This window comes from Antrostomus carolinensis, unplaced genomic scaffold (assembly GCF_000700745.2).
Source record: "Antrostomus carolinensis isolate BGI_N321 unplaced genomic scaffold, ASM70074v2 scaffold966, whole genome shotgun sequence".
NCBI classification, from domain to species: domain Eukaryota; kingdom Metazoa; phylum Chordata; class Aves; order Caprimulgiformes; family Caprimulgidae; genus Antrostomus; species Antrostomus carolinensis.
This window is the reverse complement of record NW_010323692.1, coordinates 25,372-47,615: the sequence shown is the minus strand read 5'-3', so window position 1 is coordinate 47,615 and position 22,244 is coordinate 25,372. Positions and strand designations below refer to the sequence as shown.

At 38.9% G+C, this 22,244-nt stretch overlaps 1 protein-coding gene across 1 annotated transcript in view; it reads left to right on the top strand.

Moving 5' to 3' along the window:
• The first annotated feature begins 1,699 nt into the window (after positions 1 to 1,699).
• Positions 1,700 to 22,244, top strand: part of LOC104527020 (double-stranded RNA-binding protein Staufen homolog 2) — a 44,467-nt gene continuing 23,922 nt past the window's right edge. The window contains exons 1-4 of the mRNA XM_010170633.1: positions 1,700 to 1,904; positions 2,954 to 3,084; positions 7,341 to 7,500; positions 9,839 to 9,974. Of these exons, the coding sequence (XP_010168935.1) occupies positions 1,706 to 1,904; positions 2,954 to 3,084; positions 7,341 to 7,500; positions 9,839 to 9,974 (626 nt within the window). The 5' untranslated portion in view covers positions 1,700 to 1,705. The remainder of the gene's footprint in view (positions 1,905 to 2,953; positions 3,085 to 7,340; positions 7,501 to 9,838; positions 9,975 to 22,244) is intronic.

The window sequence follows — 22,244 nt, the reverse complement described above, 5'->3', positions numbered from 1 at the left end:
TACAGTCTGAATTTAGTTCATATTTTTGATCACCTGAAGTATTTTAATAAATCTCAGCTGACTGCATATGTATTTTTTAAATTTGTCACTATTAGCATTTTACTTATGGTATTTATGAAAAGGGCAAGAGGTTGAAGTTACTGCATCTCAGTAACATCTCAGGGGTTTTTTTACTTCTGCCTTTCCAGAGATTTAAGTCAGTTGTCTGTCTAATAAAAATGGCATTCCAGTCTGAACCTCTTCTCCAAAGCACAGAGTCACAGTAGTAGGATTTATTATTTTCATTATGCTAGTGCAACTGCGCTGAAATAGCTGCACTCTGTGGTGTACTGGGTGATTTGAGATCTTAATCCGGCAATACTGTCCCTCTGAGTAGAGATACTTGGATATTTTTTTAAGGGATTTGGGGGGAGGCAAAAATACTGATGTAATAAAAATTTTTTATATAGTTATACTAACTTCAATAAGACCTTAGTTAGAAGGTTTTTCAGGTGTTGGATGGGATTTTTACTTAGGAAGAGAGAATTTCCCCAGAAGAAGTAGCAGAGAGCTTAGTGGTAAGGGTGGTGTGGGTGATGGGGGAGAGCTGGGCTCCTGTCCTCCTCTGCCTTCACCAAAGGGACCAGAGCTGCTGCTGGGAGAGGTCCCAGGTCCCCAGGCTGCTTGTTGGCTGTTACAGGTTTTGTCACTCGCTCTCCTCTGTACAGATTGAGTCATGTGTATGAGCTATTTGCTCTTGATGCCAAAAGAAGAAGCCCAGGACTTTTCCCTGGAGGACTGAGGATGGCTGCCTTCTCTCTTATTTGAGTGGATTGCCCGGGCTGTCTACTGGCCTCTGAACTGCTCCCATGTGGTTTTTGCAAGAGTTTTTTGTCAGTAGCCACAATTTTGCCCAGGAGCATGCTCTCAGTGAATAGTATGAAGGAGCCTTGCCATGACCCCGGTTTGTTTACAACTGTAGACTTAGGCAGAGAACAGGTATTGGTAGTAAAGAAACTCATTTGGGCAGATGGAAAGAGATAATTAGTACTTGGCATATTCCAGGTAAGTGCTTTAGGCACTGGGCTAATGCTAGTTTGGGGAATCCTGGTACCTGTGCTAGTAGTTTATAGAAGTATTGAAGTGCTCCACCTGTTGACTGGATAAACAGTGATTTTTCAGAACTTGCTTCTTTGGTGGGGTTTTTTTGGTTGTTTGGTTGTTTTCTCTTCTTATTTTTCCTCTTTTCTAGTTTGGTAACAGGCATAAAAAATAGGGGGTTTTCTTTTGTGGCCTTATTTGGTATTTTGTGTGTATGTTACTAGAAAAACTGTGGCAAAAGATTTCTATGGCAGTTTGTTGCAAAGATATCCTCTCTTGAAAAAATTGGCAGGTGGTAATCACATCTGCAGAATACTTATATGGAATTTTATTCTAGAATAATGGTTCTCCCTGCTGTGTCTCAGGCAGGGTCACCCCACAGTTGAGCAGCAGAACCTGGAGTCAGAGCGTATGGGTTCTGCTCTGGTGATGTTCTCTGTCTGTGAGCTCTGATTCTCCATGCATCACTTTGGAAGCAGTGTTTGCAGAGGTGTGACTTTTGTGGATACTTTTGTGACCTAGATCCAGGAGAAAAAATAAGTGTTGTTAGTATCACTACTGTCATTTGACATTCAAAATGCAGAATCCCCTGCTCATAATAATTTGTTTCTTACAGTGACAGGCAATGGCACAAGTTAAGATGCAGACTACAGCAAACCTATCTGGACCTACCATGTCCCCTATGGTGCTACCCTTACCAGTTACAACTACAAATACACTGGGTCTGCCATCCTCAATGAACGGATCCATTTCGGAATCAGCTGCCAACTGTGGCAGTCCTACTGCCGGCCTTGTGGATCCTGCGCCTTCTAGCAACTCACCAGGTAAGTTGGTCCAGGTAGATTTTTTTGATGACTTGTTAATTTAAAAAAAGAGGATTAAAATAAAGGAAAAAAATCCTGTAGAAAAATATTTTGACTAAATAGAATATTTACTAAGTTAAGTTTCTGTAACTGAGCTCAGACTTCCAGTGAAGTGTTGATCAATGGTATAAAAGCAGAAAAGAACTTGTCTATTTTGTCAGATTCTGAGCGTATCTTTTATAGAGAACTTCTAGTGGTGCAGGAAGGTCTCCAAGTGTATTTCTCTTCCCTAGAACAGAATGTCTTCAGACTGCTTGGCAGTATTCAGTGTTTCCTTTGTAGCTTAATAAATACTGTAGTTCCTATGCTGAACTGGGTATAAAATACAGAAATGTTATCCTAAAAAATTAAGCAAGAAATGCCAGTGTGTGTTAGGGATAAATACAAATAAGTTGAAAAAGAAATAGCAGAAAGTTAAAAAATAGTAAGGCAGTATACATGAAGTAAGTAGTCTTAAGAAAAGCAGAACAAAATCCTTAAAGTGGGAGGAAAGGTGTTCTTTGGGAGTGCTCTGAGAGTGACTTCATTATTGTGAGAAAAGTCTAAAACATTGCGAAGAAGCAGGGAAAGCAAGGGGGGACCACAGGGTTTCATCTGCTATATTTATCGTGCAACTCTTATGCTATCCACTTCTGCTTCAAAGTGTTGAGAAACATTTCTGAAAGAGTAGTCAATTCCTGGAACCAGTGTACTCCTGACAGTAAGCTTTGGTGATGTAGAAAATATATCATATGTAATGTCCTCCTACACTGTCATCTTTTATAAAGACATTTTTGAACAAAATAGTTGTTTCTTTAAATCGCTTGTAGTCAAAATGGTTATTGTAAAATGCATGTTCTCACATGTTTAATAGGTAATTGGTACTTAAACATTATATTTAGCATATGTGCAAAAATCATTTTTTAGCCAAAGTATTTTCTTTTCTAAGCATGCTGCTGCTTTTGCAAAGCTTTGCGAAGTTGTGAAGAATACATTTCTCCACAAAAATTTTACAGACTCTTTATTTACAGCTCCTCTCCAAGATAACATGGCAAACCCCAAAGAGAAAACTCCAATGTGTCTGGTAAATGAGTTAGCCCGTTTCAATAGAATTCAACCCCAGTATAAGCTTCTGAATGAAAGAGGGCCTGCTCATGCCAAGGTAAGGTCACAGTTCCAGGTGATGAGCCATACCTTAAATGCTGAACAGATAATGTCATGGTCTAGACAAGTGCACTTATCAAACACAGCCACATTTCTAGTGTAAGGGGTTTCTTACTGTTCTTTATTTTGCTTTCTGTTTTGTTTTTTTTTTTTTTACACTTTCAGAAAGTATATCTGTATTTCTGTTGAAGCCCTGTAGATAATGTTGTACCTTACTTTGACTTCCTCCTTTGAGTTTATATTTGTTGGTCTCTATAAAGACCTTGTGAAGGTCTTTCTAGAGTATCACCACCCTTTCTTAATCATTATGGAGCGTTTGCTTTTTAAGCTGCATGAATCTTTCTCCTGAGTTAGCATGCCTCTAATAACTGCCTCTGCATTTGTTTCATGGTAGCGCAGATGACAACAAAATAAGCTTGTGTCAGTTTTTAAAGTGCTTATTGATATGATTCTGTGTCCATAAAGTTGTTTGCATTGGTACCGTATCTTTGGATCTTGCATTATAGGGCACAAAATTTATTACTGTTCTTTCCTTTAAATTCTGTGCAACTTTAAGGTTTATGGTGATATTAAGACTCCTAATATGATTATGACATTAAAGTTTCTAGTGGACTGACAGTTAATTCTGGTCAGTTTTCATATCAGTTTGGATATCCAACTTTATTTCGTAAGTACAAATTAGGATGCTTTTGGATGATGGGGATCACAGAGGGATATTCTCATTATAATAATTTTCAGATATAATTTTGAATTTTCTCCCTAGTTTGGAGCAATATAGGACAGGAGAAAAAAGCCTGAAAAACTCTGAGAGACACAATGGCATAATTGGTAGCTGCTTTGTATTCAGTATTTCTAGAGTGGCAAAGCTACACAAGACAGTGGGTTCACGCTGCAGATGAGTAACATTTTCAGCTAGTTGTGGGCTGTCTCTCTGCTGTTACCCCTTTTTTCTCAGTTGCACGTTATGTCATCAGCTAGGACAGAGCTGATGCAAATCGCTGACCTTCTGGTTTGACTGGTGTTTGTGCATCCTTTATACTGGTGGGAACGGTGTCAGAAGGTGCAGGGCTGCTGAGAATCAGCAAGCTTTTGGGATCCCTCATTGCCAATGGAAGCTGAAGTGCTCTTCCCCTTCCTGCAAGTGTTCAGCATCACAGAATACACTGGTTGGTTAGTTTTAGGTTGCGGCGTGTTACATCTGCTGAGTTTTCTCTAGCTTTTCACTGTTGTGTTGTATATCATCTATTTTACTACCTTTTTTCCATTATTGTGAAATAAGAAGTGCATCGGTCGTACTAAAAATTGCGGTTTTGGCTGTTCATGTTCCTCAGCAGGAAAGAGATTTGACTTGAGCCTGCATTAGCTGTACTTTTGAAAGCCAGATTTTCAATGGATTTCTTAATTTTTCAGTTTTTCAATTTACCTCTTATTATTTTTAATTACACTCATACTGGTCAAAAAAAAAAAAAAAAGTGCTCTGTAGACTCAGAATAACATTAAGTCTGATTTTGACCTGTACAGCAAATGAGAACAACAAAGGAGGGAAGGAGATGAACAACAAAGGTGATATTAATAAGATTACGCAGACTCATTCACCTTTTACCTATGAAAAGCAGAGATATAGAAATTTTTATGACTGTGTTAGCAGTTCAGTATAATGTCTTGCTAGTAACATGATGGTACACCTAATAGAATGTGTGAAATAGAGCTGTATTCTAGAAAGCATGACTTGCAGGGTGTAATGCTGCTGTTTGCCATTTAAGGAGCATCTCATGTTGCTTTCCTCCTATCCATACTCTGTTCGTGTCCACTAGTAGTCTTCATGATTTTCAGAAACATGCTTTACAAGTCAGCTGTGTTATGACCACAACTGCTAGTAAATTTTTACATCCCTTTTCCTAGTTGTCTCTGGAAAGTAAGTTTTGAGAATTGGGGTGAAATGAGAAACTAGAAGCAGTGGAGCTGGGAAAGAAGTGGTGCTTCCTGACAGTGCAGTTGGGGTTTCTAGGACTCTGCCCTCCAGGTGGATTCTTCGTTATAAGAAAAATCAGAAAGTCTTTGTTAGCATAAGTGACATTTTTGAGTACATTAGTCAGGTTATTCTCTGCTTCTATGTCCGTGGCATCTCAGGAGACAAATTTGAAAGCCACAGTGGTGGTAGAGAGAAGAGGGAAGGGGGTAAGGGACATAGCACTTCAAAAGGCCAGGAAGGAAGAGAGAAAGTTCTACATGCAGAAAAAATGAGGAGGGAAGAGTTGCCAGAGCTATGGGAGACTGTCCTTAGGAACAGAGCAGAGTGGAAACAAACACAAAGTGTGGTGGCCTTTGCGTTTCCTCTCTGTAGATATCAGGTAATTAGGTTGAACTCAAGGAATACAAACTTCCTCAGAAAGTTGGTGTGACATGCTTCTCAATCTGTAGCAGAACTGTCAACTTGGGTCTTGCAGAACTTGAGTATTTCATTGGCTGCTCCAGATTTTGGGTTTAAGCGATTTTATTCCTTTAATTAAATTCCCACCTACTACTCTTGTGGTTTTTTTGCAGGAGATTTTTGTCAGATGGGCTAAGAGAGAGGGTTCGAGCTCTGGCTATGGAAATTTACTGAGCAAGCCCTTTATGATCTAGGCACTAAGAGGAAAGTTATAGGTAGATAAGCAGCCATTATTCAAAGTTTTAATTGAAATTAAAGATTATTCTCCTCCCATAAAAATACCACACTGATACTTTATTGAAAAACAAAATATAAAAACTCCAGATCCAGAAATCAAATTTCAGTTCTTTAGTAATAAGGATATATGTTTACAGATAATTTAGCTCTAATATTCAGCTTTCAGATGGAGGTAGGGTTTTACAGTGCAAAATTAAGAGGCTGTTTCTCTCTTACCCCTTGTCTGTGAGGAGATTGTAATGATTGACTACTGTAGAAAGAATGACATAGTGATAGGAACTGTGATACGGGGACTTGCACTGTGCTTCTGGAAATTACAGTAGGCCAAAACTCAAGCCTGTAATTAAGACATAAGTATGTATTTATAGCATTCAGTTCATATGCACTGTGTGCACGTGTATAGGGCTGAATTGAGAGGCACATACATACTTGTGTTCAAATGCTTGTTTGCAAGTACATGCTAAATGAAAATACATGTGAATGCAAATTTAAAGGTTGCCTGTCATGCCCATCTCTAGGTTCCTGGTTCTGGATCTAGCAAGTTTAAATAATTTTTAAAATTATAGAGCAAATAACTATCAAAATGAAAAAAAATATATACTGCTCACAGTAATATGTGGATTTCTTTATGTTGCCTTAAGTACGTTAGTCTGTTTTCTGAGGTAGGTATATCTTCGTTTACTGTGTGTACCTATTAAATTTTGCCTTATATGTGTGGAGTTGATATGGAAAAGATACTGAGTTCTTACCCTTCCTCCTCTCATTCTTAGGTGCTCATATTTAAACTGAATATGTATGTATCATACAGAAGATAGACTCTATGTAGTATCTTAAATATGTGTTGAGTTTTATCTTCATGACTTGCACAGCATAGATACTGCTTGAAATAATCCTTTATTGCAGATTCTGAAATATATATGATTTTAACCAGTAGTCTGTTTGTGAAGTCTGAATTTTTACAATTCCTGTCTTTGCTATAGAGTCCACATTAAAGAGTTGCAGTTACATACAGAAATATAATACTTTTCTTTCTTACTTTGTATTTTTGCACATATTTATGAGTTATGACTCTGCCCTAACAATACACATTATTTTCAGAAATCAAGTTGTGTGAGAAGTTCTTTCACTGGGTAAAACTATTTGGGCCAAATTCTCCACTGCCTTTAAGGGTGTGCAGTCATTTATGTCCGTCCTGAATTATTACAAAATTACTTTTTATTTTTAGTAGGATTCTTTACCTGTTTTCTACAGGTAAAGTGACTAAACATGATCAGATGTGTGAAGAAAAGTGGTCTTAACTGACCTGTATATAGTCTTCCAAGAGCAGAGGATCAATTTGCAGTTACTATTACTTTGTTTAAATATTATTCTGTTCTTTGTCATTAACATTACTTTGTCATTTGAAAGGCCCAGTGTTGCCCACTGATAAGGACTCACTGTCCCTGTAAGAATCAGATGTGTTACCTGGGAGTTGAACATAATGAAAAGTCAGCACGGTTTCTCTTCAGCCCTGGAAGTTTTTATACAGATGGGTCTAATCCACAGTGATAATCTTGCCAGTGTTTACCTGTTCTTTGTCTTTGAAGATGTTCACAGTGCAGCTGACTCTCGGAGAACAAACATGGGAAGCTGAAGGAAGCAGTATTAAAAAGGCTCAACATGCTGCTGCTAGCAAAGCATTGAATGAAACTACCCTTCCTAAACCAACTCCTAGACCACCCAAAAATAATGTTAACAATAATCCAGGTATGACTTTTTCATCTGTGTGTTAAATCTTGTTGAAGTGTTGGAATATTATACCACTAATAAATAAATTTAACAAGTTACAAGTTAAGCTGGAGGATGAGAATCAGCGTAGCTGTCTGATACGTACAATAGTATAATGAAGTATAACCTCGAGTGAGTTTGCACAGGAGAATTTTTAATGCGCATATGTAAAACAGTTGAACTGTAAGTGAATATATTATTTAGATAAGGCTCAGATGTATACAAAGTGATTATATGTGATCAACAGTAGACAGGACAAAATCAGATTGAACTGAATTATTATTATCATCATAGTAAAACATTTTTCCCAAAATGTTATTTTAGCTAATTTTCAAATGAAATTGGAAATTTTATCCAGTCCAATCCTGTGAAATTGCATCTCTGGTGTAAATAAAAGGTCAGGATTTGGCTTGAGAATTTTGACAGGTAATTTCCTGCATCTTGAGTTTTCCTTCATAGCAACCTGTGCTTTCAAAAAGCTTTCAGATGGCTTTAGAAAGTGTTGTTTGAATAATAGAAAGAACGTATATTGGTGTCTTGCATCCTTCATTTTGAGGTGCTACCTGTGAGTTGCCTTGTATTCATGCAACACCTTTTGAGGTACACATCCCAGTCACGTGCTCAGTGATCTGTTCTGTCTTGTTCAATAAAATAAATAAATAAATAAAGTATTCCTAACTTAATTTCAAACTAAATATAAAAGAAAGCAAACAGTGAAAAAAAAGGTAATCTTTCCCTTTTTTCTTTTTTTTACACTTTTTTTCCTCCATTGTTCCTCTTTTCCCCGCTTCCTTTTTTATTCCCTCTTCTGCCCACCCCTTTTGAAAAAAGTCTTCTTCAGACACTTTCTTAAAATGGAGTAACTTTGCAGTTAATCTTCCCTATGTTGGGAAAAAAGCAGGAGTCAGTTTCTTTTAGAGTTTGTGAGCATTATCCTGAGCATTAGCCACTAAGGACTGTTTGAGAGTGGTGCAATAGTATTCTCTTGCTCCTTTGGAGATCAGTACATTGCTCCTCCAGACCCTGGGCACTGGTTTTGCCCTCTGTCCTTCGCAGTCACTCTGACTTTGTTTAGAAAGCAGGAGGCTCTATAAAAAGAGATCCTGGGTTTGATTCTTGACTTTGCAGAGTATCACTCAGCTTCTAGATTTTTTGGCTTTGACCTTAATCTTAAAGGGGAAAGCTGATAACAAAAGAAATAGGCTTTAAGAGAATTCATTAAAAAATTGTATAATTGAATCACTTAACACTGTAATTTTTCACTAAGAAAGATGTATATGCACAAATATCTTCTCACCAAAATGATATTTTGCATTTTTATTATATAGTTGAATTCGTAGTCATTCCTTGCTCTGGAAAATATAAAAATTGTTGTTGATAGAAATTTTTGCATAAATATTGCATAAAAATTTTCGTAATTTGACATATAAAGCCTCAGTGGCTGAGCAGCAAATTCATCATAGCTGTTTTAAGGCTAGATTCATTTGCACCTCTTATGAAAATATTTTGAGAAAATATTAACTCCTTTTTATTGGAATGTACATTTAGCTCTTTTAGGATTTTCTTACAACAGCACAAGTGGGGATTACTGTAGCTGAACGTTTTATTAAAAATAAATAAGAAAATAAATAAAATCACAGTGTAGCTTTTTATTTGGCATTTTGGAGACCGTGCAAGTGGGCAATTGCTGGCTGCTTTCTATTTTTGTATTCTGTCACCAGTAGGTGGCTGTAGTGCCACTGGTTTCCAGTAGCTGTAGTTTCAGTTTGTTAGAGGGTTTCTGTTAGATCGTTAGTATTTAGTCACGGTCTTCAGTTTTCAAGTCTTGCAAATAAAGCGTTTCTAACTTGTAAGATTACCAGAATGACTGCAGTAATGCCTATTACTGCCTGCTTGTTTCAATGTCTCTTTGCTCTATTTGTGGTTTTATTTGATAGTATTCAGTGGGAAGAGACATTATTCTTTTATCTTTATAGTTTCAGAAAGTGTCGTAAGATATTATAAGCACTTTGGAAAGATGAATAACCAGCTTGATTATAGCACTGGCTTTCTCATTCAGTTGTGAAGATTAATGTACTGAAACTGCACAGAGAATGCACCGAGATAAATGTTTAAATGTTCTTTTTCATTGCTTGTGATTAAGTTGGCATCTGTATTCCCATCTTTTAGAGAAACTGAAATGTCATTTTATTTGCTTCTTTTTTAATTTAAGAGCAAAAAAATATTGTGCAGCTCTCTCTTTGCTGCTCATCTCAGTCCTGCTTGTATGGTTTGCAGGATTTGTGGTTTAAGTGCCTTACATGTATTCTTTTTGCAGGCAGTATAACTCCAACAGTGGAGCTGAATGGTCTGGCTATGAAAAGAGGAGAGCCTGCCATCTACAGGCCATTAGATCCAAAGCCAATTCCCAATTATAGAGCAAATTATAATTTCCGGGGCATGTACAATCAGAGGTGTGTACTTTTTCTATTATTTGATGGTTTTTATGCTTTGTTTATCAATGTGTTCTAAATCTTTATGAACTTCCTAGATTATTTTAGAGTGAGATAAAACTAAGATTTTTACTAAGGAGACTCTCTGCATCTGTATTCAGAAACATACATAATCTCCTTCTGAGAGAAGACAGGTGAGACAGGTGCCCTAAGCACGTCAAGAGGAATAAAGACGTGTAAACCAACTATTTCAATTTTTTGAAGGTGCATATTGGAGTTATAGTCTGCAGCCATGGCAGTGAGGAGGCTAAGCATTAACTTCAGAGAGAGGTTTTACTTTTCTTTGCTGGTGTGTCATGTGATTAGAATATGTATCATTCAAAATGAAACACCCTTTTCTTAGAAATTTGGTATAGAATTACGGGGGCTGTATTTTAAAAATAGGCTTGAAACCATTCTCAGGTTTCCAATTTTTTTAACCATTCTTTCTGCCTCGTCAACTCTCTCAGTTCCTTAATCCTCAGTGTTTGGTTAGGAAAAATCCTTTATTTCACAGTGTAGAAACATATATTCGGATCCCTCTGTCAATGTCGTCATTACTGTAGTAAGTTGGAGTAATTGTTGAGAACAATTCAAAATTTTATTTTTAAACTATCAAATTCTTAAAGATTAAAAAATTTGAAAATTTAAGTGGATGGAGCAGTTTTCTTAGCTGATCATCCAAATATTTCATTCTTCAATATGTTCTAAATTATTGAAACATCTTTGTCTTTAGTTTTTATAGAATTTTCGTACAGATAGAAAAACTATTCTAGCTCATCCTGAATTAAATGTCATTTGTATCTAATGCAACAGTCTGAGAGAAACTTAAGGTAATATATGTAATTTGCAATCCCAAGAACTTCTTTTTCTGAGATAGGTTTTTTTCACGTTTCCTTATTTTTCTTCAAAGGAACTATATTGGATCAGGGCTTTCGGAGCTCCAAAAGTGATACCAGTGTAATCTGTAAAATAAGAAAAAAAACAAAACCAAAATAGGTCAGGAATGACTAATAGCATGTTTTATCAGTGAAAAATGTTGCCTTTCCTATAAAAGTTCGCTTAATTAATTTTTATGCATCTCATGATTATCAAAAAGAATGAGGTTATGAACTCTGAAGAAATGTTTTGGTTCAAAATTACTCTTTTATTAGAAATTGAATTTACGGCAATGTTTAAAAATTAAGGAGTTTGAAATGAAAATGCAGCACTATGGAATTGTCTAAGGAAAATATTTCAGTTGACTTGATCTTATTTTACTTTTCTCTAGATTTTTAAATTGTTATCACTTTAGGGTTTTAACATTGAATTATGTTTGGTTTTGTTTGTTGTTTTTTTTTTAAATAGCAGCAATACCTAGAACTGTAGATGACAAAAAAACAGAAATAAGAAGGAAACTCTTTCTTTACTCTAAAGAACAGTACCCAGTGTCCTTTTTTCATCTCACTCTGGTGAGAAAGCTTGAGAGTCCTCTCTGGATTTTTATTATTCATATAAAATCCATATAAGTTTCGTACTAGGAAGCTTCATGGCCTCTGATAAGGCAGAGCTTTTAAAAAATCTGTCAGCCCTGAGTCCAGCCATGTTAGACAACTTTTTGACACTCAGAATTTAGCAGTTGTGCGCTACCTTTTTAAGACCTCCTAAGTTGGAGTTTTGAGCAATTTTGCAATAAAGGTACGCAAGGACCGTTCAGTTTGAACAGTATACATTACAGAAAAGCTGAAAATGGTGAACATTGCATTTTGTATGGCTTCTTTTATCTAAGAGCTTTATAAACTGAGTAGAGAAGGAAGTGCTGTTTGCTGACTGATTTAGGTTGCGCGTTTGTCAGCACACCATTTGGCACGATTCAGTAGAACTGGCACGCTACTCAGAAGAGGCCAAGCCTTGAAACAGGAGGTCAGGTTTGAGAAATATTGGCAGAGCTGAGGATGAAACATGTGCATACTACTCATATCTGTAGCCAATGCTAGAACCCATACTCCCTCACATCCCTGAGTATGCAGTTGGCTTAAACCATGTAAAAAAGTTAAAAACATGGCTGTTCCAATGAGAACAATTAAACAATAGAATAAGATATTGTATCTGACTACCGGGTCATCCAGCTTGCCTTGTCACCATTGGATGCTGGTTGGTTTTATTATGAGTTATTTTTTCTTCAATTAGAATTGAAGAGAGTCATTCCTGAAGTTTAATTGTTCTGCTGTATTTTCAATTATAGAATGTTTGTAAGTGGCAAAACAGAAATGATGTCTTACAGACTTAACCCAAACTAAGTGTTTTCAGCCAAAAAATAAAACCACTAGAAACTGAACAGCAGCTTTTGATGTTTTAGTATGGGAAGTAGTGTCAGAGATCACAAAACTCAACCCTTGTTTTCTGGGAGAATTTGGAAATTATTTGCTTATTATATAAAATTCCTTAAAATGTGTCTCACCACAATCTAGAGAGCTTGAAAAACCTTTATTTAAAAAAAAAGCTTTCAAAATTAAAAACACTTGTGAAGTATATGAACAAAGAAAATACAAAACAATGACAAGCTAAAGAATAGGAATAAAGTAATTAAAGCATTCTTGGTTGGTTTTGAGGAATTTGGATGGTGTGATAGTTCTACAAGCAGGTCATGCAAAGTGGTAGTGTCCCTGGGATAAACTGCAGCTTCTGTGCACTCTGACAGTTTCTGCTGCACTGAGCCTTGATGATAACTTTGTTTATGGTTGCTTCTTCCTGCATATATATTGTATACTATAGACTAAGGTGAGAGATTATCACCTTTCTCCTTAGTGCGTGGGAGAGAGTGCACAGACCACTCCTCCTTTTCTTTTTCTTCAAAGCCCTGTCATTCTGATCACATATTTCCTTGCTGTTAGTGAATGCTTCTTTACAGTGCTGTTTGCAAGACCAAACTCAGAGAAATAAAGAAGCGTATTCTTGCCTCTTCTGGAACCAACCAGGCTGCCTGACCACAGAACACAGGGCATCGCCCTACGTGGGCATATAGCTCCTACCTACTCAGTAGTAGCTTCTCTTCTGGGTACTGAGTTGCTTCATGGGACTGTTTCCTTAGGCTTAATTGCCTCTGAAATTATGTATATCAGCCCTGTGGACCAGTGCCCTAAATACTGAATCAGCACTTTATAGTAAAAGGAAGTTTGAGGACCAGTCTTTGGCCAACTACATTTGCAACTTGTAGCTTCATAGTGTGCTAACATGTTCTCCAGTCTAATGACTGAAAGAGAACAGACTGTGTGATTATTGGATAAATTACTAAAATTGTCAGGTTGGATTAATAAAATATTGTATGGTGAAAGAATGGAATAAAGTGAGAATTTTGTTTCTTCAGTGAGTGCTGTGTTAAAGATTAAATACGTGCATCAAAGGGAACAGATTTGAGGCTGGTGTTACTTGACATAAGTGCTTAGCAATGCAATCTAAATCCTCACCCAGCTTCATTTGTTTCTCAAAAGTTACATTGTCCTATGGGGAAAAAAAAGGAAAATCTAGCCAGCAGAACAGCTGTAGAAGCCAAACTTTGAAGTGAGTGGGCTGTGCTGCAGGAGATAATGTCAAATCTGTTGAGACTATCTCCAGAAGTACACCTACAATAATACAACCCAAGTTATGTAATTTACAAAAAGAATGAAGTCTGAAATTCTCCTGGCTGTTAGAAGTCCTTCTGTACTGCCTGAGCACCCTCTTTACCTTCTAGCAGGAGACCTCTCTTTGCATGGAAAGCCTTATCCATTTGAGGCTCAAATAGTCAAGTGCATAATGGAAAGAGTTGCTGGATCTGAAAGACTTTGATCCAGTATTGACTAGATCAGCCAGTAGCCTGGAAAAGCTAAAATTGAGATTACTCCTTGGAGTCTTTTCATGACTCTAGGCACATGATTATCCTATTATCTGTTGCTGAATTCCAGTTATTGAGGCTTTCTGCAGCAGAGGAGGATTTTATGCACAGCTGTGTACAAAGTAGATTTTTTTTCCCCAAGCGTATGTACTGTGGCAGATGTGAGGACAGCAAGTTACCTAAACATAGACCTCTACTGCCGCTTAAGACATTGTAGGGTGTTTGAGACATCCACATGGGACTGGTGGATTTGGCAGAAGATCTAGAGGAGACCTTTACTAGAGTGGCAGCTGAAGGCCAGGCAAGATACCTCATAGCGTTTCAAATGGCCCCACATAGCTAAGTTTAGTCAATGGAAGGAATTCCTAAAAACAGGGTTCAGTCATCATACCATTTCATACAATCTACCAGGACTCCAGCTGCTTGTGGGAAACTTGGGATCAGTCCTGTGTTGCATCATGTGGGTGTCTTAGGTACACGACTGCATCTCAGATGGTGCTGTGTGCTTGTGTTTAGGCAGCTAGATGCTGTTTTTCACAGTGCTGGTGGGATTCAGTTCCAAGCTCAGATGCCTCTCAAATAGTCTTTGCCTGTTCACTAGAAACTCGGTCTCCCATTACAGTGAGTGAAAGGTCTGGTCAGAGCAGTTACCAGTCTAGAATACTGTTTGTCATGCCATGAACTAGGATGTCTGTGTTTCATAGGGGTCTCTGCAGAGCTTCACTGTAACAGCAACTTAGTTTCTACACGTTAACTAAATACCTAATGACAGGCATCTGAATCTAGAGCTGAATCCTATTCTGAGAAATAATCCTTAAAAATGTCATTTGTATTAATTTTATGAGTTCTATAGTGGGAGTCATCTGACTATTGCAGTGGAAGGACTGGAAAAAGATAAAAATCTCTCCCCAGAAAGGAGGTGGAGAGAAAAGCATCAGAAAAACAAAATCTTTAGGTACATTTCTGGGTAATATCAGTTCTAAGGAGAGGCAGGCATGCAAGTACTGAAAAGCTTTTGATTGAACAAAGTAGTATTTTGCTGCAAAAGGCTGTTAGGCTGTGGACACCAGTGCACTTGCTCCCCCAGTGAAGTGGACCCTTGCTTCTGAAGCCTGTTGCATTAAGCCGAGTTAGTCACAGGAGAATAAACCCCTTGGCCAGGAGCAGTGTGGGCTGGCACTGGGATTCGTACCTTGCTACAGCTATCGGCTTCAGACTTCAGCCATAGGGTACAACATCCCTCCCCTAAAAAGGCCAGAAGGAGTCCCAGGTGCTTTGCTTGCATTGCCAGTCAGTGTTGCAAAGTTTTGTCCTTAAAATTTGCATTTTATGGCTTAAGAGGTGTGATGATAAAGATGTTTACTGACTGTCTCTGCAAAAACTCCTTTCTGCATTCCTTGCCCTCCTCCTAACCTTTTGGACAAATGGACAAAACCCTTTTGGAAGAAATACTAAAAAGTACTTGGGAATAGAAATTAAGAGTTTGGTTAGAATAAGTTGTATCTCCTTAAACAGACTGTAGTTTCATTCTGAACAACAGATACGGATTTCAGAGAGTTAAAATATTAGGAAAGAAAGAATAGTTCTAAGAGCAATGCAAGTGATTGTTCAGATTAGCAATTTAATTGTTCAGCTGGAAATGGCTGATTTAGACCATTAGATGGCAGCATGAATTTGTGTTTTGGCACAAGACTTTCACAGCAGAAGCAGTCTTTCAAAAGTTGCCTTTTTCTATTCTGAAGCTTTTTGTTACTTTAAAATGTCATAATTCCAGCATAAATAATTTAAAACCAGGTTTGCCGTAATGTTATGTTTTCTTCAAGTTTTCTTCTGTAATGGTTGAGGCTGCGATGCAATAACTTCAATGGCATTTTACCTTTTTTTTGTAAATTTAGTGCAAGTAAAAGGTACTAGTTTGTCAGCAGTGAAAATTGAAGTATTTGGTTTATTCACACAAAGACAGCAAGAATTCTGCATTTCACCATATTATTTCATTTCTCAGGCTTGACCTAAAGACATTTCCTTAAAGATAAGGCTGCATCTTGGCCACCAAACCTGCAGTCCTTTCACACTAATGAAGCTTTCTGATGATTTGAACATCTATTCACTTGGAAGGGATTAAGATTGCCAGTTGATAATTGATTCAGTTTTGTACATTACCTGTTGAGATAGGATTCAGATCATGTCTTAAAGCAAAGTCTTGTACCTCACACTGTTATTACCCTGGTAGTGTATCAATATTACAGTGTAATAATCCACTCAGAGACTTTAAAATGAATTCTTTGTGTTCATCTTCTGCATGCTACATTTCACTTCCCCTGGCCTGTTTGCTCCCACTCATTGCCTGCCTCCCACACAGACATATTGTTATAAGGAAAGTGTTGAGTACAGCTGTGCTAGGATTTTTCTTTGCTAGTATTTGTTTCTAGGAAAGGAAAAGGGAGAAAGTCAGTCCATTTCCTGTTGGTTTAAAACAGCAGAAACATCTGTTTGTCTTAAGATAGTTTTCCCAAAAGAACAGTGGCAAGGGAGCTTGCAGGTGATGAGCTTTGCCATTGCCAGTAGCTATCAGTTTAGACAATAGTGATTAGTATGGTTGGCTTAAAAAATATAAAAATTCCTTAAGTGACAGAGGATATTTATTCCTGCAATAAAATTTTTGACAGCTAATGTTTAATTTCTACAGTGTTTTAAATCATAAAAATACGTAGAGTATCTGGGATCAGAAAACCCAATTCTGCTGGGGAATCTATAGACTCCATTAAATTCTGTCTGTAAGCAATTTTTCTGCAGTCCCCTCACTCTGTTACGGTGAATTTCCACAGTGCTCACAAAATGGTGTTAGGTGATGTGTCCTGGCACGGTGTGCATGTAATCCTTCTGACAACTGCATCCTGTCGCTACCATCCACTGCGTTAATGCATTCATTTAATCTATCACGGATCAATAAAATATATACTCTTAAGGCTATTTACAATATTACATTGACAGCTGTTAAAATAATGTTATGTAGACTAAAAATCAAGCTGACAGAATAGAGAGCAATCTTAGTGGGTAGTATTCCCAGTAGAGTGTCTCTTCGTTCTCCAAGTTGATGCACTTACCTGGTATCATTAAAATCTTTTTAGCCTTAGCTGTAGAACATATAGAAGCTTCATCACTCCCCATGCCTAAAAAGTGATACGTAAGGCATGACGTTTTACACTGTTGTGGCATTTGAAACTTTCTTCACTCAAGATTAAGTAGTTTTGTCAATGACCTGTTGGCCCTGTTTATAGAGGAACTCCTAAGCCTTAGTACTTTATTATTCTCTTAACTAGTGTTTTTCTTCATTTTCTTGCAGAATATGTTGTTCACTCTAGACCACTCGCTTTCTTGCTCTGTCTGCTAAGAGGGCTGCCCTTTCCTGTTGTGGTCCTTGGCTCACATTTTGGCTATTTCTCCTGAAGCTTCCTTCAGTGGATAGGGTTTTTTTTCTTTGAGTTTTCAACTTCCTACTCTGCTCTGGAGAAGGTACATCTGGGTTTGCATCTGTCTCTCCAAGTTTCAGCCATGACTTTTCTTGTTCTCACTTAGGCTGAAGGCATGAAAAGGTGAAATATAGATCGTCCTCGTCTTTGGTTTCTTAATGTCTGTATTTCAACTCAGCTTTTCCACTTGGGAGAATTCCCATAAACCTTCTGATTCAAAGATCTTCAGAGACAACAATCTGCCCCAGCACCTTGTGAATCTCTTCAGTCTTTTGGCTTTGCAACTCACTGGGTGTTCTTTCTCTAGACCTGATAGTTTGAATGCAGCTTCACTTTCAGTATACAGACAGAAGACTAGCTTTGGTGTGTGTAAAAATAAGCACTGATTCAGAATGCTCTTCCAGGAGCAGGAACATTTTGGCTGTGTTTCTTTCTTTACACAGTTAGCTTTTTATTCACCCTTATCTTTTTCCTGTACTTCTGCTGAATTGTGGATATTTGGGTCGAGAGACCAGTGAGATAGTGGGTTCAATAGAAACAAGTCTAGGTGTCCCCCTTTCTTGTTACAGCCTTTTCTCCAGTGTCCAGAACCTGAACATTGATTACCAGTAAATGCATTCTTCTAGAACCTGAATATGTTCTCTTTCCTTTGCCTGCTTTTTTGGTAATGACACAGGTGAACTGCTGTTAGAGCTCAAACATTAGTTTGAGAGGCTGTCATGATATTCCTGAGGGAAGCAAGCAGGAAGAAGGTTAGTGGCTAATTTTTAACAGATTATAACTCAGTAAGATCTGACTGGAATAGTACTATCTCCTAGTCCAAGGTCTTTGTCCCTTTTGAACTGAAAGTTCTGCCACAGATTGAGGAAGTATTAAATTTTCTGAAGAAAGATTTTCAAGATTCTTTTATGACAGAATATATGAAGTCTGAATGCAGAACTTCTCACCAGCAACCACTGTGTTATAGTTTCTCTTCAGATCTTGTCTACAGTAGTGATTTCGGTGGCTATTTGTATTCTGTGAAAAAAGTACAGTTAACATCTTTTCTGAAATGCTAATTCCCAGGATCTCCTGAAGATCTGCTTGTCTTTTAAGAATATTTTAAAGAGGAATGCCAGTTTAAGTTGGTTGTTGTCACAGAAAGTCACAGGCGTTAGCATCAGTGAAACAGAAATGGGAGTTCTTAAGGAGGTGGGCATCAGCAGCTCAGCCTTAGTTCCATTCAGTAAAGGTAATTTCTATACTGACCTTGTTTACTAAGTCAAAGTTCGTAATAACCATTCCAGATACACATATGAACAACAGAAGGAGATTAAACTCTTCTGAAGGGATAGGCAAGGAAGGAGAGGCAGTGGGGTAGCCTTGTATGTTAGAGAGTGTTTTGACTGCCTAGACCTTAATGATGGTGATGATAGCGTTGAGTGTTTATGGGTAAGAATCGGGGGGAAGGCCAACAAGGCAGATATCATGGTAGGAGTCTGTTAAAGACCACCCAACCAGGATGAAGAGACAGATGAAATATTCTGTAAGCAGCTGGGAGAAGTCTCAACAATCTCTAGCCCTTGTTCTCGTGGGGGACTTCAACTTACCAGATGTCTGCTGGAAATACAATACAGCTGAGAGGAAACAGTCTCGGAGGTTCCTGGAGTGTGTGGAAGACAACTTCCTGACACAGCTGGTGAGGGAGCCAACTAGGGAAGGCGCCCCGCTAGACATGTTCTTTGTGAACAGAGAAGGACTTGTGGGGGATGTGGTGTCTGGAGGCCATCTTGGGCATAGTGATCACAAAATGATAAGAGTTTTTGGAAAAGTAAGAGAGGGAGGATCAGCAGAACTGCCACCTTGGACTTCCAGAGGGTAGACTTTGGCCTCTTTAGGAGACTGGTTGATAGAGTTCCTTGGGACACAGTCCTCAAGAAGGAAATCCTAAAGGCGCAGAAGCAGGTCATCCCCATGTGTCAAAAGATTAGCTGGCACGGAAGAAAACCAAGCTGGCTGAACAGAGAGTTTTGGATAGAACTCAGGAAAAAAAGGTGAGTTTATGACCTTTGGAAGAAGGGGCAGGCAACTCAGGAGGACTACAAGGATATTGTGAGGTTGTGCAGGGAGAAAATTAGAAGGGCTAAAGCCCAACTAGAACTTGATCTGGCTGCTGCTGTAAAAGACAACAAAAAATGTTTCTGTAAATACATTAGCAACAAAAGAAGAGATAAGGAGATTCTCCAGCCTTTACTGGATGTGGGGGGAAACATAGTGACAAAGGATGAGGAAAAGGCTGATGTCCTCAGTGTCTTCTTTGCCTCAGTCTTTAATAGTAAGACCAGTTGTTCTCTGGGTACCCAGCCCCCTGAGCTGGAAGACAGGGACGAGGAGCAAAATGAAGCCCCCATAGTCCAAGGGGAAATGGTTAGCGACCTGCTACACCACTTAGATACACACAAGTCTATAGGGCCAGATGGAATCCAACAAGGGTATTGAGGGAGCTGGTGGAAGTGCTCACCAAGCCACTTTCCATCATTTATCAGCAGTCCTGGCTAACTGGGGAGATCTCAGTGAACTGGCGTTTAGCAAATGTGACACCCATCTACAAAAAGGGCCAGAAGGAGGAACTGTCAGTCTGACCTGGGTGCTGGAGAAGGTTATGGAGCAGATCATCCCGAGTGTCATCACATGGCATGTACAGGATAACCTGGCGATCAGGCCCAGCCAGCATGGGTTCATGAAAGGCAGGTCCTGCTTGACTAACTTGATGTCCTTCTATGACAAAGTGACCCACTTAGTGGGTGAGGGAAAGCCTGTGGATGTTGTCTGAGTTGCTGGAGCATGTCCAAAGAAGGGCAGTGAAGTTGATGAAGGGTCTGGAGCACAAGTCTTATGAGGAGCAGCTGAGGGAACTGGGGTTGTTTAGTCTGGAGAAAGGGAGGACCAAGGGATACCTTATCACTCCCTACAACTACCTGAAAGGAGGCTGTAGCAAGGTAGGTGTCAGTCTCTTCTCCTAAGTAACAAGTGATTGGACAAGGGGAAGTGGCCTCAAGTTGCACCAGAGGAGGTTTAGATTGGATAATAGGAAAAATTTCTTCACGAAAGGGTTGTCAAGCATTGGAACAGGCTGCCCAGGGAAGTGGTTGAGTCACGGTCCCTGGAGTTATTTAAAAGATGTGTAGATGTGGTGCTTAGGGATGTGGTTTAGTGGTGGACTTGGCAATGTGAGGTTTATGGTTGGACTTGATGATCTTAAAGGTCTTTTCCAACCTAAACAATTCTATGATTCTTTGGTTGTATTCTGGCAGTCTTTGGTATCTCTCTTCCCCAAGTCTTTTTTTGGAGTAGCTGCTTTCTAGAATAGAATTGCACACCATCTTATAACATTTCCTACATTTCCTGCCTTTTAGCAAGTCTGCAATCTTGTTGCAGTATTGTATGTTTTAGAATATTGACCTGACATGATACAATTTTTTTTCTTTATTAATATTCAGTACTAAATTGTATTCAGTGGACCAGCTGAGGCAAGTCACTGTGCATTGGTGACCACTACTACTGCACCCTCATTGCATCACTTATACATTTTTATTAGGAATGAATTTATATTTACTTGTCAGTCATTGGTGTAAATCCATTACACCCATTAAAGTTTGAAAATTGAAAGAGTATTATGTCTGGTATTCATGAGAGAGCTTCCCTAGGAGATCTACTCTTTTAATACTTTTAAGTAGAAAGGAATCATAGAATCATAGAATGTATTGGGTTGAAAGGGACCTTTAAAGGTCATCTAGTCCAACCCCCCCTGCAGTGAGCAGGGACATCTTCAACTAGATCAGGCTGCTCAGAGCCCCATCCAACCTGACCTTGAATGTTTCCAGGGATGGGGCTTCTACCACCTCTCTGGGCAACCTGTGCCAGTGTTTCACCATCCTCATTGTAAAAAGTTTCTTCCTTATCTAGTCTAAACCTCTCCTCTTTTAACTTAAAACCATTACCCCTTGTCCCGTCGCTACAGCCCCTATTAAAAAACTTTGTCCCCATTTTTCTTACAGGCCCACTTTAAGTACTGAAAGGCCGCAATAAGGTCTCTCCAGAGCCTTCTCTTCTCGAGGCTGAACAACCCCAACTCTCTCAGCCTCTCTTCATAAGAGAGGTGTTCCAGCCCTCTGTTCATCTTCATGGCCATCCTCTGGACCTGCTCCAGCAGGTTCATGTCTTTCTTGTACTGAGGGCTCCAGAGCTGGATGCAGTACTCCAGGTGGGGTCTCAGCAGGGCAGAGTAGAGGGGGAGAATCACCTTCCTCAACCTGTTGGCAACGCTTCTTTTGATGCAGCCCAGGATATGGTTGACCTACTGGGCTGCAAGCACACATTACTGGCTCATGTCCAGCCTTTTGTCCACCAGTACCCCTAAGTCCTTCTGACAGGGCTGCTCACAATCCCTTCATCCCCCAGCCTGTATTGATACTGGGGGTTACCCTGACCCAGGTGGAGGACCTTGCACTTGGCCTTGTTGAACCTCATAAGGTTCATATGAGCCTACTTCTTGAGCTTGTCCAGGTTCCTTTGGATGCCATCCTGTCCCCCAGGTGTATTAACTGCACTACTCAGCTTGTTGTCATCTGCAAATGTGCTGAGGGTGCACTCGATTCCACTGTCTATGTCACTGATGAAGATGTTAAATAGTACTGGTGCCAGTATGGACCCCTGAGGGACACTACTTGTCACCAGTCTCCATCTGGACATTGAGCCATTGACCACTACTGTCTGGATGTGACCATCCAGCCAATTCCTTATGCACCGAACAGTCCACCCATCAAATCCATACCTCTCCAATTTAGAGAGAAGGATATTATGAGGGACTGTGTCAAAGGCCCTACAGAAGTCCAGATAGATGACATCCATAGCTCTTCTCTTGTCCACTGATGTAGTCACTCCATCATA